Source organism: Oncorhynchus clarkii, chromosome 20 (genome assembly GCF_045791955.1).
Source record: "Oncorhynchus clarkii lewisi isolate Uvic-CL-2024 chromosome 20, UVic_Ocla_1.0, whole genome shotgun sequence".
NCBI classification, from domain to species: domain Eukaryota; kingdom Metazoa; phylum Chordata; class Actinopteri; order Salmoniformes; family Salmonidae; genus Oncorhynchus; species Oncorhynchus clarkii.
Window position 1 is genome coordinate 82,441,267 of NC_092166.1, and position 16,425 is coordinate 82,457,691.

At 42.8% G+C, this 16,425-nt stretch overlaps 2 protein-coding genes across 2 annotated transcripts; one reads left to right on the forward strand and one right to left on the reverse strand.

The window, feature by feature from the left end:
• Positions 1-48: 48 nt before the first annotated feature.
• LOC139376992 (epoxide hydrolase 1-like) lies at positions 49-12,384 on the reverse strand. Its single transcript, XM_071120038.1, has 9 exons — positions 12,287-12,384; positions 11,060-11,279; positions 9,162-9,342; positions 8,736-8,945; positions 5,483-5,612; positions 4,324-4,547; positions 1,863-1,971; positions 1,359-1,484; positions 49-698 (listed from the first exon to the last, which is right to left on the reverse strand). The coding sequence occupies exons 1-9, from the start codon at positions 12,307-12,309 to the stop codon at positions 497-499; spliced, it is 1,425 nt and encodes a 474-aa protein (XP_070976139.1). The 5' UTR covers positions 12,310-12,384; the 3' UTR covers positions 49-496.
• A 779-nt stretch (positions 12,385-13,163) lies between these two features.
• LOC139375729 (cystatin-like) lies at positions 13,164-16,060 on the forward strand. The gene is made up of 3 exons (XM_071117543.1): positions 13,164-13,367; positions 15,243-15,347; positions 15,810-16,060. The coding sequence occupies exons 1-3, from the start codon at positions 13,164-13,166 to the stop codon at positions 15,888-15,890; spliced, it is 390 nt and encodes a 129-aa protein (XP_070973644.1). The 3' UTR covers positions 15,891-16,060.
• The last annotated feature ends 365 nt before the right edge of the window (positions 16,061-16,425 follow it).

Genomic DNA, 16,425 nt, shown 5'->3' on the forward strand with positions numbered 1-16,425 from the left:
TAGCAGTAGCATAGTAGACTAGCAGTACAGCAGTAGTATAGTATGCTATAGCAGTACAGCAGTAGTATAGTACCCTATAGCAGTCTTTCATTACTGCAACAAGAGAAGAACAGACATCTGTGATTTGAGGCTGCTTTCACACAGTTGTTGTGCAATCTGGAAGACATTTGTTATCTGAATTTCAAGACATCTGTATTGAAGTGCTGATCATTTCATTATTACAGTATAGGTCCATTATGTTGACTGTATAGCCTTAATATTACACCAACACAATCACTGAGCATGATCATATTGCAGTGTTAACATCACTGATAGACCAAGTATTTACCTGATAATCAGACAGTGCTTCTGATTTTATATCTTAGATTAACATTTAAATGTTTTTAGTACAAAGCTACAATTCCAAGCTGTAGTGTTATCACGTTCTGCAGTCCTGCTGGTTTTTCTTCCAGGCACTTGGCAGGAGTGGAGAGTCGACGTCTTGTATCCATCAACTCTACAACTTCTCCACCTTCTTCACAAACTGCAGCAGGTCGTCAGCCAGGAGCTGTGGCTCCTCGAAGGCAGCGAAGTGGCCTCCTCGGGGCATGTAAGAGTAGGAGTAGATGTTCCTGAACCTGTCCCTGGCCCACGACTGGGGCACGTGCCTTACTTCGTTGGGGAACGCCGCCAGACCTGTAGGCACATACACCCCCGTACTGAGGACACGAGAGACAGGTTAACAAACGCCACATTTACATTTTTAGTCATAAGACAGTTGTCTCACAATCATTGCATTTAACTAAAGTACGTAGAAAACAACCACCTAGAACATATCATTATTGGGAGCCTGTTATCATAACACAAAACAAACATGATCATAAAACTACAACATGTACTATACGTCCCTTGGCATGTATTATTAAATAGTGTCTTATTGTTTTTTTAGGAACAGCCCATTTCATATTAAATGGACAGACCCTGTAGGAACAGCCCGTGTCATATTAAATGGACAGACCCTGTAGGAACAGCCCGTGTCATATTAAATGGACAGACCCTGTAGGAACAGCCCGTGTCATATTAAATGGACAGACCCTGTAGGAACAGCCCATGTCATATTAAATGGACAGACCGTGTAGGAACAGCACGTGTCATATTAAACTGGACAGGCCCTGTAGGAACAGCCCGTGTCATATTAAACTGGACAGACCCTGTAGGAACAGCCCGTGTCATATTAAATGGACAGGCCCTGTAGGAACAGCCGTGTCATATTAAATGGACAGACCCTGTAGGAACAGCCTGTGTCATTAAATGGACAGGCCCTGTAGGAACAGCCCGTGCCATACTGGAGAACCCTGCCACCACACATACAAACTCACTGATTATCCAGTCTGTTGTCAATGTTGGTCTTTAAGTTCTCCTTGTAGAACCTCATGGAGGACACGATGGAGCCGGTGGTCCAGTAGATCATGATGTTGGTCAGCAGGTCGTCCAGCGTGAACTTCCTAAAAGACATGAACCAACAGCCCTGGGTTTTATTTATTCTCCAATAAGAAACACTTTTCCAGTTGCAAAATATTTTGCTATTGTTTGCACTAATAAATACAACCCAGGAAGTCCCTGTTTCAGTTTTTCCCGTTTGCTGTCATGTGAATAGGACTGTGAATGGATGCTATCAAGGCAACATGTGCATGCAAATAGAATAGGTTCATTGTTTTGCTGGGACAAATAAAGTTGTATTGAATGTTTCCCCTACAGTTTTGGCAGATCTGAACATCATTTGATTAAGAGTAATTGATGGGACAGCAATACATTTACCCCCTAAAAAGTATATATTTATCCGCTCACAACCCAAAGTAAACAGGCTGAACTGTAGCTTCTACCTCTCCAGTCCCCCATCTTCCAAGTCCCTGTTGTTGAAGTCAGTCCAGGTGGAGAACTTCTCCAGTATGTAAGCAGCCAGGCCTACTGGAGAGTCATTCACTCCACAACCTGCAGGGGGAGACATTTCACAATATGATTAGTACGACTACTACAGCTAAACGATCAGAGGTCTGTGTGTCCTTGCATTAATTTATTTTACCAGGGAGTCATACTGAAACCATGGTCTCTTTTACAGCCCTGAAATACATACAATACACACACAATACACACAATACACACAAAATACAAACCCCCAAAAGAAATAAAAACAATAATAAAAAACACATTCATCGGTAATAAAGTCATCATTCAGCTTACTGAATCGCCCTTGAGGCACCAAAACATAAAATGTAAGAACATTTTGAAGATAGACCTTATTTGTGGAACAAAAGCTGCATGAGAGCACCAGCTGTTCCAGACGACTGTGTGATCATGCTCTCCGTAGCTGATGTGAGTAGACCTTTAAAAACAGGTCAACATTCACAAGGCCACAGGGCCAGACGGATTACCAGGACGTGTACTCCAAGCATGCGGTGACCAAGTGTCTAACCTGACATTTTCAACCTCTCCCTGACAGAGTCTGTAATACCTACACGTTTCAAGCAGATTACCATAGTCCCTGTGCCCAAGAACGGCCAAGGTAACCTGCATAAATGACTAATGGTCTGTAGCCATGAAGTGCTTTGAAAGGCTGTTCATGGCTCACATCAGCACCATCAATCTTTTCAGTCTCCTGAGGGGGAATGGGTGTTGTCGTCTCCTCTTCACGACTGTCTTGGACCATGGTAGTTTGAAGCTCTCAACCTGCTCCACTACAGCCCCGTCGAAGAGAATGGGGGAGTGCTCGGCCCTCCTTTTCCTGTAGCCACGATTATCTCCGTCGCCTTGATCACATTGACGGAGAGGTTGTTATCTGACCTCCCTATAGACTGTCATTGTTGTCAGTGATCAGGCCTGCCACTGTTGTGTCATTAGCAAACTTGATGATGGTGTTGGCCATGCAGTCATGGGTGAACAGGGAGTACAGGAGGGGACTGAGCATGCACCCCTGAGGGGCCCCCGTCTTGAGGATCAGCGTGGGAGATGTATTGTTGCTTATCCTTACCACCTGGGGGCGGCCCATCAGGAAGTCTAGGATCCAGTTGCAGAGGGAGCCGTTTAGTCCCAGGGACCTTAGCTTAGTGATACGCTTTGAGGGCACTATGGTGCTGAGCTGTAGTCAATGAATAGCATTCTCACATAGGTGATCCTTTTGTCCAGATAGGAAAGTGCAGTGTGGAGTGCAATTAAGACGCAAGTCATCTGTGGATCTGTGTCTAGGGTTTCTGGGATAATGGTGATGATGTGAGCCATGACCAGCCTTTCAAAGCACTTCATGGCTACAGACTTGAGTGCTACGGATCATTAGTCATTTAGGCAGGTTACCTTGGTGTCTTGGACACAGGGACTATGGTGGTCTGCTTGAAACATGTTGGTGTTATAGACTCGGTCAGGGACAGGTTATAAATGTCAGCGCATACTCAGAGTACACGTCCTGATATGTTGACCTGTTTAAAGGGCTTACCCACATCGGCTACTGATAGCGTGATCACAGTCACCCGGAACAGCTAGTGCTCTCATGCATGCTTCAGCGTTGCTCGCCTCGACGCGTGAATAGAAGTCATTAGGTTCGCCTGGGAGGCTCGTGTCACGGGGCAACTCGCGGCTGCGCTTCTCTTTCTAGTCCATAATAGTTTGCAAGCCCTTCCACATAGCGGTGTAGTAGAACATTGAGGGCTGTCAAGTCATTTTTTAACCCGTTACATGCAGCCTAGTCTAGGACAATTGAGGAAAGCCTCTGAATTAGCAGTGAGTGATCAACAGTATCAAAAGCCTTTGACATGTCAATGAAGAGGGTAGCACAATGTTGCCTTTCATCCATAAAGTTAACCACATTTATAACTAGGCATGCAGCAGAGTGCTATGACCTGGTCTAAACCAACTTATTTAAATGTAGAATACATTTCAAAGACAAAAGATCTTAGCTGAGATTTAATCAAGGATTCCAATACTTTAGCTAGGCAAGAATGTTTAGAAACAGGCCAATAATAATAATTTAGGGCACTATGGTCACCACTTTCGAAGGTTGGAGTACATGGGCCTTCTTCCAAACCTTGGTGCCAGTACCAGATATAAATCATCAAGTTAAAAATATGGGTTAATGATTCAGCAATCAGGGGGACAGAGAGCTGCAGCAAGTCTGGATCAAGCAGATCACCAGGTGTGTGTGGTGGTGTGACGAGTACTACAGACCGATGGTAAAAACGGACCAACAAAGCAGTCCATTCAGTCTCATGCTCAAACAACAAGCCTGGGAGTTGTGGATCATCAAAACGCCAGGTGAAATATCAGGTAAAAAAAGTTATGTGATGACATTCTCACCTGCGGAGTCTGGCTTGGTGCCCTGGATGTGCAGGTAGCCAGTCTCTCTGATGATCTCATATAAGTTCTTTTCCATGAAACCTACTGAACCAAACAATCTCCTGACATCCTCCCGGGTGAACCCAACCAGCCAGGGCAGGTAGCGGCCAATCAGGATTGAAAACAGGACACCGAACCCCCTCATGTTGTTAGTTAACATGTTGAGATGGAGACCCTTTACACACCTACACAGTAGCACAGGAAGAGAAGATATAACATGTGGTCATCCAACAGATAAATCTTTCTGCTTGATGGTTAGTGTTGATGTTCTGAAGACATTTCATTCTGCGTAGACTAAATGTAACCGTGACTTAGCGTTTCCCAAACTCAGTCCTGGGGACCACAAGGGGTACACGTTGTGTTCTTCTTTGCTCTAGCACTACACAGTGAATTAAAATACTCAATCTCGATAAGTTAAATCAGCTGTGTAGTGCTGTACAGCAAACACCCAAATGTGCACACCTTGGAGACCCCAGTAGCGAGATTGGGATACCCTAACCCTTCGATATTTGCAGATGTGAAGGGTCTGGATAGGTAGAATCAGTATAGTGGTGGAGCTGTGTATATGAAGGGTCTGGATAGGTAGAATCAGTATAGAGGAGGAGCTGTGTATCTGAAAGGTCTGGATAGGTAGAATCAGTATAGAGGAGGAGCTGTGTATCTGAAAGGTCTGGATAGGTAGAATCAGTATAGAGGAGGAGCTGTCTATCTGAAGGGTCTGGATAGGTAGAATCAGTATAGAGGAGGAGCTGTGTATATGAAGGGTCTGGATAGGTAGAATCAGTATAGAGGAGGAGCTGTGTTTCTGAAGGGTCTGGATAGGTAGAATCAGTATAGAGGAGGAGCTGTGTATATGAAGGGTCTGGATAGGTAGAATCAGTATAGAGGAGGAGCTGTGTATATGAAGGGTCTGGATAGGTAGAATCAGTATAGTGGAGGTGCTTCCACCATATTGTTCCCACCTAACAGATCAACAAATATCAACACGTTTTGCCCCCTCATGGATTAGACACTGCTGGCAACTCACTCCAGCCAATGGTTACATCAATTATATGCTTTAAAATCCATGACGGGGAATGTGCAAGTGCACTTATCTAGAAAAGAGGAGAATTGTTCTTACTCTGGCTTCATCTGGGCCATGTTAGTAGTGATGATTGCGCCCCAGTCTCCTCCCTGCAGATAATAGTCTGAGAAACCCAGACGCTCCATCAGCTTGTGGAAGACCCTCGCTGCAGCCAGAGTGTCAAACCCTGCAGGGAGGGACACCACAGAAGAAGAGCAGATACATTAGTATGACACCACAGAAGACTATAGCCCTTAGTAACTCATCTATTCCTAGTATAGTGAACTAATAGTAACTTTACTAAATAGGGCTGGGTTAAAAAGCCAAAAAGATGAATTACCACAATCAGAAAATAACAAAACCTTGAATCTCCTTGTTTGATTATTAAAATAAAAAAATTAAGAAAAACAGTATTAGTGGGATATTTATTGCTATTCTAGGTTCTACAACTCCTCCATCCTGTCATGATGGGGTTACTGTAACCTAACCCTGTATTACTGTGGCGTGGAGTTGATAGAACCAGATAGAGATACATAATAAGTCACTTAGCAGAATATATGGAAATGTCCAGCTCAAATTCTTGCAACAAACAATGTGACAGAACTTGTTTTGCCGTTTGCAAAAAACTGGTCTATGCCATCACAGTTCTTTAGAATTGGGGTGTCAAACATACAGCCCCAGTCCAATCAGTCCAGCGAAGTGGGGGGGACAAACTCAATATACTTTAAAATGACTAAAACCAAATCACAACTGTGTAGAAATGATCATGGACCCACACTGAACAAAAACATGAAAACACAAAATTCAAGAATTTAAGATTTTACTGAGTTACAGTTCATGAAAGGGAAATCAGTTAGTTTAAATAAAGTCACTAAGCCCTACTATATGGAATTCACACGGCTGGGAATATAGATATGCATATGTTGGTCGCGTATACCTTTAAAAATATATATAAGTCTCTCCCTCATAAATGATGCATTATGGTTGAACCAAAAGTAAGTTCATTCACTGTCGTTCAGCACCTCTAAACTAAGTATTTCACTTGGTGCCAACTCATGCTTTTTATTGGTCACAAATAACTTTAAAAAAGTACAAAAATAAAATGTAGGGACACATCTCCTTCAAAGGGGGGGGGGGGGACACTCTTGACCAAACTGCTACAGACCGATATCTATAGGTCTTCGAAAGCCAAGTCAACAAACAGATTACCGACCATTTCGAATCTCACCATACCCTCTCTGCTATGCAATCTGGTTTCAGAGCTGGTCATGGGTGCACCTCATCCATGCTCAAGGTCCTAAACGATATCTTAACCGCGATTGATAAGAAACATTACTGTGCAGCCGTGTTCATTGAACTGGCCAAGGTTTTCGACTCTGTCAATCACCACATCCTCATCGGCAGACTCGACAGCCTTGGTTTCTCAAATGATTGCCTCGCCTGGTTCATAAACTACTTCTCTGATAGAGTTCAGTGTGTCAAATCGGAGGGCCTGTTGTCCGGGCCTCTGGCAGTCTCTATGGGGGTGCCACAGGGTTCAATTCTTGGACCGACTCTCTTCTCTGTATACATCAATGATGTCGCTCTTGCTGCTGCTGAGTCTCTGATCCACCTCTACGCAGACGACACCATTCTGTATACTTCTAGCCCCTCCTTGGACACTGTTAACAACCCTCCAGGCAAGCTATCTTGGCCAGGTCGCAATTGTAAATGAGAACTAGTTCTCAACTTGGTAACCTGGTTGAATAAAAGGTGAAATAACTCCTCTTCAATGACTGTACAAAGTACTGGATATAGGTGGCAACTGGAACATGCTGTTGTACACGTCAACACAGAGCATCCCAAACATGCTCAATGGGTGATAGGTCTGGTGAGTATGCAGGCCATGGAAGAACTGGGACATTTTCAGCTTCCAGAAATTGCGTATAGATCCTTGAGACATGGGGCCGTGCATTATCATACTGAAACATGTGGTGATGGTGGAGGAGGAATGGCACGACAATGGGCTTCAGGATCTCATCACGCTATCAATTAAATTCAAGGATGCTTTATTGGCGTGGGAAACTTATGTTAACATTGTCAAAGCAAGTGAAGTAGATAATATACCAAAGTGAAATACACAAAAATGAACAGTAAACATTACACTCATCTCTGGTATCTCGGTGTATTCAAACTGCATTGAACAAAAATGCAATGTTGTCCGCAGCTCATGACTGACCCTACCCCCACCACGGGGTATTCTGTTCACAACGTTGACATTAGCAGACCGCTCGCCAACACGACACCACGCACGCTGTCTGCCATCTGCCCGGAACAGTTGAAACCTGGATTCATCCATTTAGAGCACACTTCTCCAGCGTGCCAGTGGCCATCGAAGATGAGCATTTGCTCTCTGAAGTCAGTTACGACGCCGAACTGCAGTCGGGTCAAGACCCTGGGGAGGATGACGGGGCACGTAGATGAGCTTCCTGAGACGATTCTGACAGTTTGTGCAGAAATTCTTCGGTTGTGTAAACCCACAGTTTATTCAGCTGTCTGGGTGGCTGGTCTAATACGATCCCGCAGGTGACAAAGCCGGTTGTGGAGGTCCTGGGCTGACACGGTTACAGGTGGTCTGTGGTTGTGAGGCAGGTTGGATGTACTGCCAGATTCTCTAAAAACAATGTTGGAGGCAGCTTATGGTAGAGAAATTAACATTCAATTCTCTGGCAACAGCTCTGGTGGCCATTCCTGGTTGACAATCCTGCAGTCAACATGCAAATTACACACGCCCTCACATCTTGAGGCATCTGTGTCATTGTGTTGTGTGACAAATACTGCACATTTTAGAGTGGCCTTCTATTGTCCTCAGAACAAGGTGCACCTGTGTAATGATCATGCTGTTTAATCAGTAAGTTGATATGCCACATGCCAGGTGGATGGATTATTAACTAACTAACTAACTAACTAACTTATTAACTAATTTGTGGACAACATTCAGACATAAGCTTTTTGTGCGTATGGAAAATGTCTGGGTAATTTTATTTCAGCTCATGAAACATGGGACCAACACTTTGCATGTTGCATTCAGATTTTTGTTCAGTGTACATTTGTACAGTTTCTTGACTGTGTCCAGCGCGCTAATATTCACCTAAATGAAAGCTAGGCTGTCAGTTATTGACGGCGAGTATATATATATATATATAAATATACAACACATTTTCAGTGCAGGCGTTTGGACCTCGTCGAAGACCGAATGCGGCCCCTGCGGCAGAATGAGTTTGACACCCCTGCTTTAAAGAATGCTTATGCCCCATAAGCGAGTCCTCACCTTGCTTATGAGGGGCCTCGGAGAAGCCATATCCTGGGATGGAGGGGCAGATGACTTCGAAAGCCAGACTGTCCAGCGAGTTAGTGAGTAAGGGCAGGATCCTATAGAACTCATAGACAGAGCCAGGCCAGCCATGCACCAGCATTAGAGGCAACACCCTCTGGCCCTCACGGTGAGGTGGACGCACATGGATGAAGTGTACATCCAATCCTGAAGGAAGAGGAGTCAGGGGTTAGAGGACGGGGAGCAGTGGGTAAAACATTGGGGTAACTTGTTATAAGCATGTATGAGCCTTTTATAAATGCCTTATTCTTTATATCAACATTTAAACTGACTTTAATGATTATGTCTGACAAATGCCACACAGAGTGAGAGACAGAAACTGCCACTATAAAGATCATGATGTGATGATCAAGGCCTACTAACCCTCGATATTGGTTTTGAATTGAGGATACTTGTTGAGTATTGCAATCTGCTTCTTCCAGTTAAATTGATGCCTCCAGTGGGAGACCACCTTCTTCAGGTAGGTAGAGTTGAAGCCGTACTGGAAGCCTGTGTCCTTCAGTGGTTCAGTGTACCGGGTCCTGTCAATACGGTCATACAAGTCCTGTAGAGGAGGATGATGATGATGGAGGAGGAGGAAGAAGACCTGTGTTAGGCCTGTTGTGGTCACAAAGTTACATGTTCCCTTGATTTTCACATGAAATTAAAAGATATTCAACCATAACTCACTGGGCACACCACGTCATTTCAACATGGATAATATTTAGTTGAGACGATCAATGAGATTACAACCTATACTCCCCCACTCAAAAAGATAAAAGTTAATTGAATTTCCAATGTGTTTTCACTACACTTTCAACCATATAAAAGTACAACCAAATTCCAATGGAAAAACAAATGTCTGATTTTGGGTTTAATTGTTAGCGAAATGTATATTACTGCAAATGGGGAAGACAATGTCAGATATTTTGTTTATTCAGACAACAGATTAATGTATTACCACTGTGCTTCATCTGAGAGCAGAACCAAATGACAACGATTGCAGTTGAGGATCACTGTTCTCCATGCTCCCCGTCCAGCAGGGGGTACTGTTGCATCAAGGCCCAGCCAAACAGACTCCAAAACAACTTCTATCTGCTGGACATGACACTATCAAATGGCTAACAAATACTGTTCTCCCTCCCCCACAGACTATCCACACGGACTCTGTCCATCCACACGGACTCTGTCCATCCACACGGACTCTGTCCATCCACACGGACTCTGTCCATCCACACGGACTCTACCCGCTAAGACAATATACGCTGCTTCTTAAATTATCATTGATGAAATGTATTAGTCTGTTGAACGGCTGTTGATTATTGATTGCCACGACCATCTATTGATCCTGCTACTGGTCACTATTCCTCCTATTTACATGTATATATTAGTATCTATTGATCCTGTTGACATGTATATATTAGTATCTATTGATCCTGTTGACATGTATATATTAGTATCTATTGATCCTGTTGACATGTATATATTAGTATCTATTGATCCTGTTGACATGTATATATTAGTATCTATTGATCCTGTTGACATGTATATATTAGTATTTATTGATCCTGTTGACATGTATATATTAGTATCTATTGATCCTGTTGACATGTATATATTAGTATCTATTGATCCTGTTTACATGTATATATAAGTATCTATTGATCCTGCTACTTGTCACTTTTACTCACTATTATTGTATCATTGATGATGTATGAGAGAGAAAGTACAATCCCCTTTCATTTGCTCTGTTACACCTTCCCTTTTGAATGACTTTAATAGCGACAGTGAATCTATTTCATTTTTAACTGGAGATCTCACAACAATCCTCGCGATAGCACATTTGTAATAGTCTGTGATAAATATAATGGCTGGGCTTGGATAATACCCTGGATGGGATACCAAAGGGTAGCTGTAGATACATCAATTCTCCAACAGGAGGTGCTGCCCAGCCTATTGTTTTTTCCCTACAGTTTTTATTTCCGACAGTGGATAGAAATGATGATCTGACATTGTTTTAAATATACACATTTTAAAAAATGTACAATTGCCTGTTAATTTGGTTATCATGATGACATAATCCTGTGGTTGAAATTTCACCCTCAAACAACATTTTACTTCTTTCCAATCTAAATGTATTGTACATATAGATTCCATGTCACAATATGTTGGCAAATTAAGTTTAAACAAAGTGGATTGAACCAGTTAGTGCCCAGAAACTGACAGTAAGACTTGCAGCAACTATGAACTTGAAACTTTATATCACCCCCTTATTACCCTACCTGTATCTCTTCATCGGAAGTCTGGACCTGAAAGGGGAAAACCTTCTCATCCTCTGACTGAGGCTTCTCTCCTGCCCCCCACCACCCATCCCCTATTGGGATGCGCTTGGTCTTCCTCCCTTGATACACCCAGTAATAACAGGTCAGCAGCACGGCCACCGAAGACCCGGCCACCAAGAGCTGCTGCTGCTGGGCAGGATCCAGGCTGGAGAGGGCCTGTCTGGAATACAACACACAAACGACCGCATAAAGTACATATTAAAACAACATAACGACAGGCCTGATGAAAACAGAACATTTGTTGGTAAACTTTCTAAATGTCGACAAAACACGCTAGACAAGGTGCGATCTTTTTGTCTGTAAAATTAATTAAGCGAGAAATGTCAGTGGGAATGCTTTTATGCGCAAATATTGATATAATAACCATCATAATCAAAGTAAATTTGTAATTAAGTAATGCCATGTCGTTTGGTCCGTCCACTACTACTCGTTGGGAAAGCATGCAGTTTATTAGGCTAGAGATTCAATCAATTATGATTAAAGTGCAAGGTGATGAACTTGATGCGTCGTTGCAATATATTAACTAGGGTCTCATTCTGGTGAAATGATCATCAATGCATTTCGCTCTTTTGTCCATAATAATCTCACCATGTAAGCAAATTAGTTTTTATCTTGGCTACCGTTTTTTACATATGTGGTATTGGAAAATATATTTCACAACTGTTTAAATAGTGTAGATTATCATCTTAACATACTTGCTTGTAGTCAAATAAAACTGACATTAGGCGAACTATTAGAATTTTTGTACCAAGAAAATGCCGGAGCGATTTCTGCATGTGCACCTTTAAAAACGACATGCCTCCAAACCCAGATTTCTCTATCCTAACTATGCTACCAGTTTATACAAATGGGAGTTAGCATTTTGCGGTCACTCCTTCTATACCTGAAAAGGGACGATTTCTAAATGTTATGCTGCGAAAACAGCCAAATATATCCACATCGAACAATGGTAACCAAATTGTGGGGCTGTTACAATACATCGATCACGATTTGACCAATATCCACTTTGTTTGTTGACCGTACGCCCCCAACACGCAGTCCTTTTATCCCGACTGTCTGCGTTCCCATGACCTCTTTAGTCTTAATCACATCTATAGACGATGAATATACTCTTACGCAATGGTTTGATTAAATACTCCCTATTTATCCACATAAAAAAGTACTCACCTCAGAACTTCAATTGTCTGCATGGTTACTCAAGAGTCCTGCAGTTCCAAAGTGCGCTCCTGACTGAAGGTCATTGATTGAAGTCTGGACGTTTGTCGCGTTCACATCAACTGTGAACTCGGAACTCTCCGACTTCAGTGCTTTCACGACAACAGGGATCTCGGGACAAACGAGCTCCGACTGGGAAAAATATTTTTGAACGGTGATCCAACTCGGAATTCGGGACCTCACGCATCTTTCTAGAGCTCAGAAGTTCCGACTTGAAGATCACTGACATCATGTTTTGACCTCGTTTTATTCCTACTTCTCAGTTGTCATGAAAGCACAATTTCACTAAACTATTGACATATGTCCGCAGTGATAAGAAAATACAATTATTCATTTTAATTTAATTTCTCAGGTTTGTGTCATCAATAACTTGAGGCCATTGACATAGGCTATATAAACAAGATCAGAAGTCAATTCACGAATATAGCCTTGCCCCATGTAAAACTCATTCTAAGGAGGGCAGAGTTTCTGCGGAGGTTTTCGCTCCACCCTTGTTCTTGATTGATGAATTATGGTCACTAAATAGTAAGGAACTCCCCTCACCTGGTTGCCAAGGTCTTGATTGGAAGAAAACCCCCAAACCCGCTGACTCTCGGCCCTCAGTGGAATGAGTTTGACACGCCTGGCCAGGCAAAATATCACTATCGGTGTGATGGAGGCGTTAGGTTTTTAATTGAAGTGATTAGTGGAATCAAAATCAAGCCCCACTCCTCAACAATCAGAAGTGACCTCAACACGTTAATATAAGTCGTCTTAGGCGACGATTTGTTGTGGTGTAACATTACTTGATACGAACGAGGTTGCAATAAGGACCGATATCAGACGGGAAATGAATTGGAAGATAGTCGTTCCTTTGCTCGCGGTGGCATTCATCGTGACGAGCGCCGCTGGGACACCGGGTGGCGTCGTGGACGCAGATATGAAGGACCAAGCTACCAGAGACGCGCTGCAGTTCGCCGTGGCCGAATACAACAAGGCAACAAACGACCAGTATCTTTGGCAGGTGGCAAAGGTTGTCAAGGCTCAGAAACAGGTCAGTCCCTCGTTGTAAATATTTTTATCAGTTGAACGACTACAAAATGTTGGTCGTTCATTGTGTAGCGATAAGCAAAACGCCTCCGATAAGGGATTCATATTCAGACAACTTTAATGTCCTCAGAGGCAATTCATGTGGCAGCAGTCATTAAACAGATCACATTTTAAAATAAATAGCAACGGGTGTTTAATAGCAAATAGGCAGGATTTGATCAGTATGGTGGCTGTCAATGACTTTCAGTTCATCATCCCAGCTTTCTCCGAGATCAGCACTCCTACTCTGAGAAACGTTATGATCATGGCCTCCTGTCATCTCATACTATGGCTGTGGTTGGGAATCCTTTCATTGTCACTTGTCAAGGTTCAGAAACAGGTCAGTCCCTTTTTGTAAGTCTTTGTATCAGTTGAACGAAGACAAAATGTTGGTCGTTCATTGTGTAGCGTAGTTTCCTCGGTTGAAATATCTTAATATATACCAGTGAATTTATTAACGCACTCCGAATGCGGCAGAATGGTCAATGTTTTAGTTAATGTACGACACCTGTCTAATAGGACCAGTGTCAGTAAATGTCCCAAAAACCCCAGTTTGTTGCCAGCAACAGTCATCAACGCTCTACACATGAGGGCAGCCTGACCAACTCTGTTAGACAGTGGGGTAAACATTTAAAATACTACGTAAGTCATTTTTGGTTGTTTTACTTTACTATTTGACTTTTACTCAATTTTCCCTGACACCCAAAGGTACTTGTTACATTTCAAATGCTTAGCTGGACAGAAATGGTCGAATGTTCCCTTATCAAGAGATCATCCCTACTACTCTGCTCTGGCAAACTCATTAATAAACACTAATGCTTAGTTCATTAATATTGTTGGCGTGTGCCTCTGCCTATCCATTAATGACAAACGCAAGAATCGTGATCTCTGGTTTGCTTAATGTAAGGAACGTAACATTATTTTTATACCTTAACTAAAGTAGTATTTTACTGGGTAACTGAGGAGTCATTTTCTTCACTAACTCAAGTGTGATAATTTGGGTACTTGTTCCACTGCTGCTTGCGTGAGTAAAATGGTCAGGAGGTGGACACTAATTTGTCTCTGGAAGTAGCTAGCAAGTTTTCCAACTACAGTTCAATCGCACCGACAATCTAATTGCATTTTGGTGGTCATTTCCAATGTGTGGTGCATATTTGTATGTATTGAACGTATGCGTTGATGACTCTACAAATGGTAGAAAGGTAATGTAGCTTTTGTTGCGCTCACATCTAAATGCTGTCGGTGTGATCGAGGCGTTAACCTGGATCCTTTACTGCTGTTGGACGGTCTGAATGCTTGGATCAACTCTGTTCACAGCAACACCCTCTGTCCATGAAATTTCATCTGACCACACTGCATTTGAGCGCCCAGACGGCGCTCTGTACGTTGCATTAATTTAGGAATACACCATAGCTACTTTATACATGGCGTTGTTGATTAGGTCGTTGCTTGGCTTGAAGGGTATTTCTACCGCGTGCATTAAGTGCTAATGCCTGGGAAGCCGGTGTTTGGAGGATATATTGGCACCGGGGGCCGGCAACACCGGCTTCGAGGGCATTGCCACTTTCTATACAGGTTACCAACAGTCAATTATTGATTGACATATTTTGGTAGAAGTGTTCATATTATTTCATACTTCCACCAGATGTAGTTTCGTCACAAACATCAGGTTGCTACCTAAGCCGGCTGGTCGTTTGTGCTACTGGTTCGGTTGCGACTCAGTCGTTGAGCTTTGTTCTTCTGTGTTCATAAATGAATCACTGCAACGGGTCCCTCATACAAGTAAGATGGGTGATTTCTATGTCCGTGGTCTGACGTGCTGACCATCCTCTGCTTACAGGTGGTAGCTGGGATGAAGTACATCTTCACAGTGCAGATGGCCAGGACCCTGTGCAGGAAGGGAGGTGTGGAGAAGGACTGCGCTGTGCATCAGGACCCAGCTGTGGTAAGGACCACAAGGCTAGCCTGGTCCCAGATCTGTTTGTGTTAACACTGGCACTTCAGCTCAGTGCTTCCTACATGTACAGTTTAAGAATGGTTAATTTTTAGTTTATAACCTGTTAAACAGTGAACACATTGGTAACTACTTATAAACCGTTAGGAAATCCTACTTCTAATGTGTTACCCATTTCACTTTTTGCTCAGTTGAGTTTGTTGCAATAGGACATTTCAGGTGACATTTCTATTGGATGTCTGTTGGCAGTATTTGAGGGCATCAAAACCATGATTCATTGTGGGTACATTTTGCCTGACTACTCTACAAATAATAAATTGTTTATGATGCAAGGTGATTTGTAGCTCAGGATGTCAGATGCCATGTCCAACAAACGTTCTGTCAGGTGATATGCTTGCTGAAGGTGTGTGTGTGTGTGATCATACTGACTCCTGTTGCTTCCTGTTTCCTCAGACCTACCAGTGCACCTTTGTGGTGGTGAGCCGCCCCTGGCTGGGAGAGATCCAGTTGCTCGAGCAAGCCTGCGAGGAGTGAAGACTTAAATTGTCTAGTCTACCCAATTAGTATTTATTACCAGTGGTGTTGGTCTTACCTAGGCAGATCTACCTCATCTATGATCTAGTCAGAGAATCCAACTCATTGTCCTATGTATTGCATTCCCACACCAATATAGCACTTAAAATAAGAACTGCTGTGTTGATGGTTTTTAAACACTATGCAACAGTTGAACTAAATAAAACCTGTTTGGTTACATTTACATGTTTCATTTTGATGCTAGATGAACAAATCTTAGCTGGACCCAGTTTGTGAAAAATAGTTAAATGTTGAGAAATATAACGTTCAGTCACCCGCCCAATGATTAACAGGACAGACCAATGTTAAAAAGGCTCATGCAATCAGAGGTTGTCTATCACAACCTCTAAATAGGTCAGAAGGGACTACTTCGACAAGTAAACAATGGACCTGATTGGACAGCTCAGAGCCTCTGCTCTTTTCTGTCCATAAGAAACAATTGGATTAGTGGAAGAGGCAGGGCAGGCCAGGAACAAGGTACTAAAAAGGTGTTGGC

What these genes read in the sequence shown, in the direction of transcription:
- LOC139376992 (XM_071120038.1), bottom strand. Translation starts at nt 12,309, where the DNA reads ATGCAGACAATTGAAGTTCTGAG. An exon ending in CACCAAGCCAGACTCCGCAG is followed by an intron (nt 1,972 to 4,323) that starts GTGAGAATGTCA and finishes CTCCCCCTGCAG; the next exon opens with GTTGTGGAGTGAATGACTCT. An exon ending in GACAACAGACTGGATAATCA is followed by an intron (nt 699 to 1,358) that starts GTGAGTTTGTAT and finishes TCGTGTCCTCAG; the next exon opens with TACGGGGGTGTATGTGCCTA.
- LOC139375729 (XM_071117543.1), top strand. Translation starts at nt 13,164, where the DNA reads ATGAATTGGAAGATAGTCGTTCCTTTGCTCGCGGTGGCATTCATCGTG. An exon ending in TTGTCAAGGCTCAGAAACAG is followed by an intron (nt 13,368 to 15,242) that starts GTCAGTCCCTCG and finishes CTCTGCTTACAG; the next exon opens with GTGGTAGCTGGGATGAAGTA. An exon ending in TGCATCAGGACCCAGCTGTG is followed by an intron (nt 15,348 to 15,809) that starts GTAAGGACCACA and finishes CTGTTTCCTCAG; the next exon opens with ACCTACCAGTGCACCTTTGT.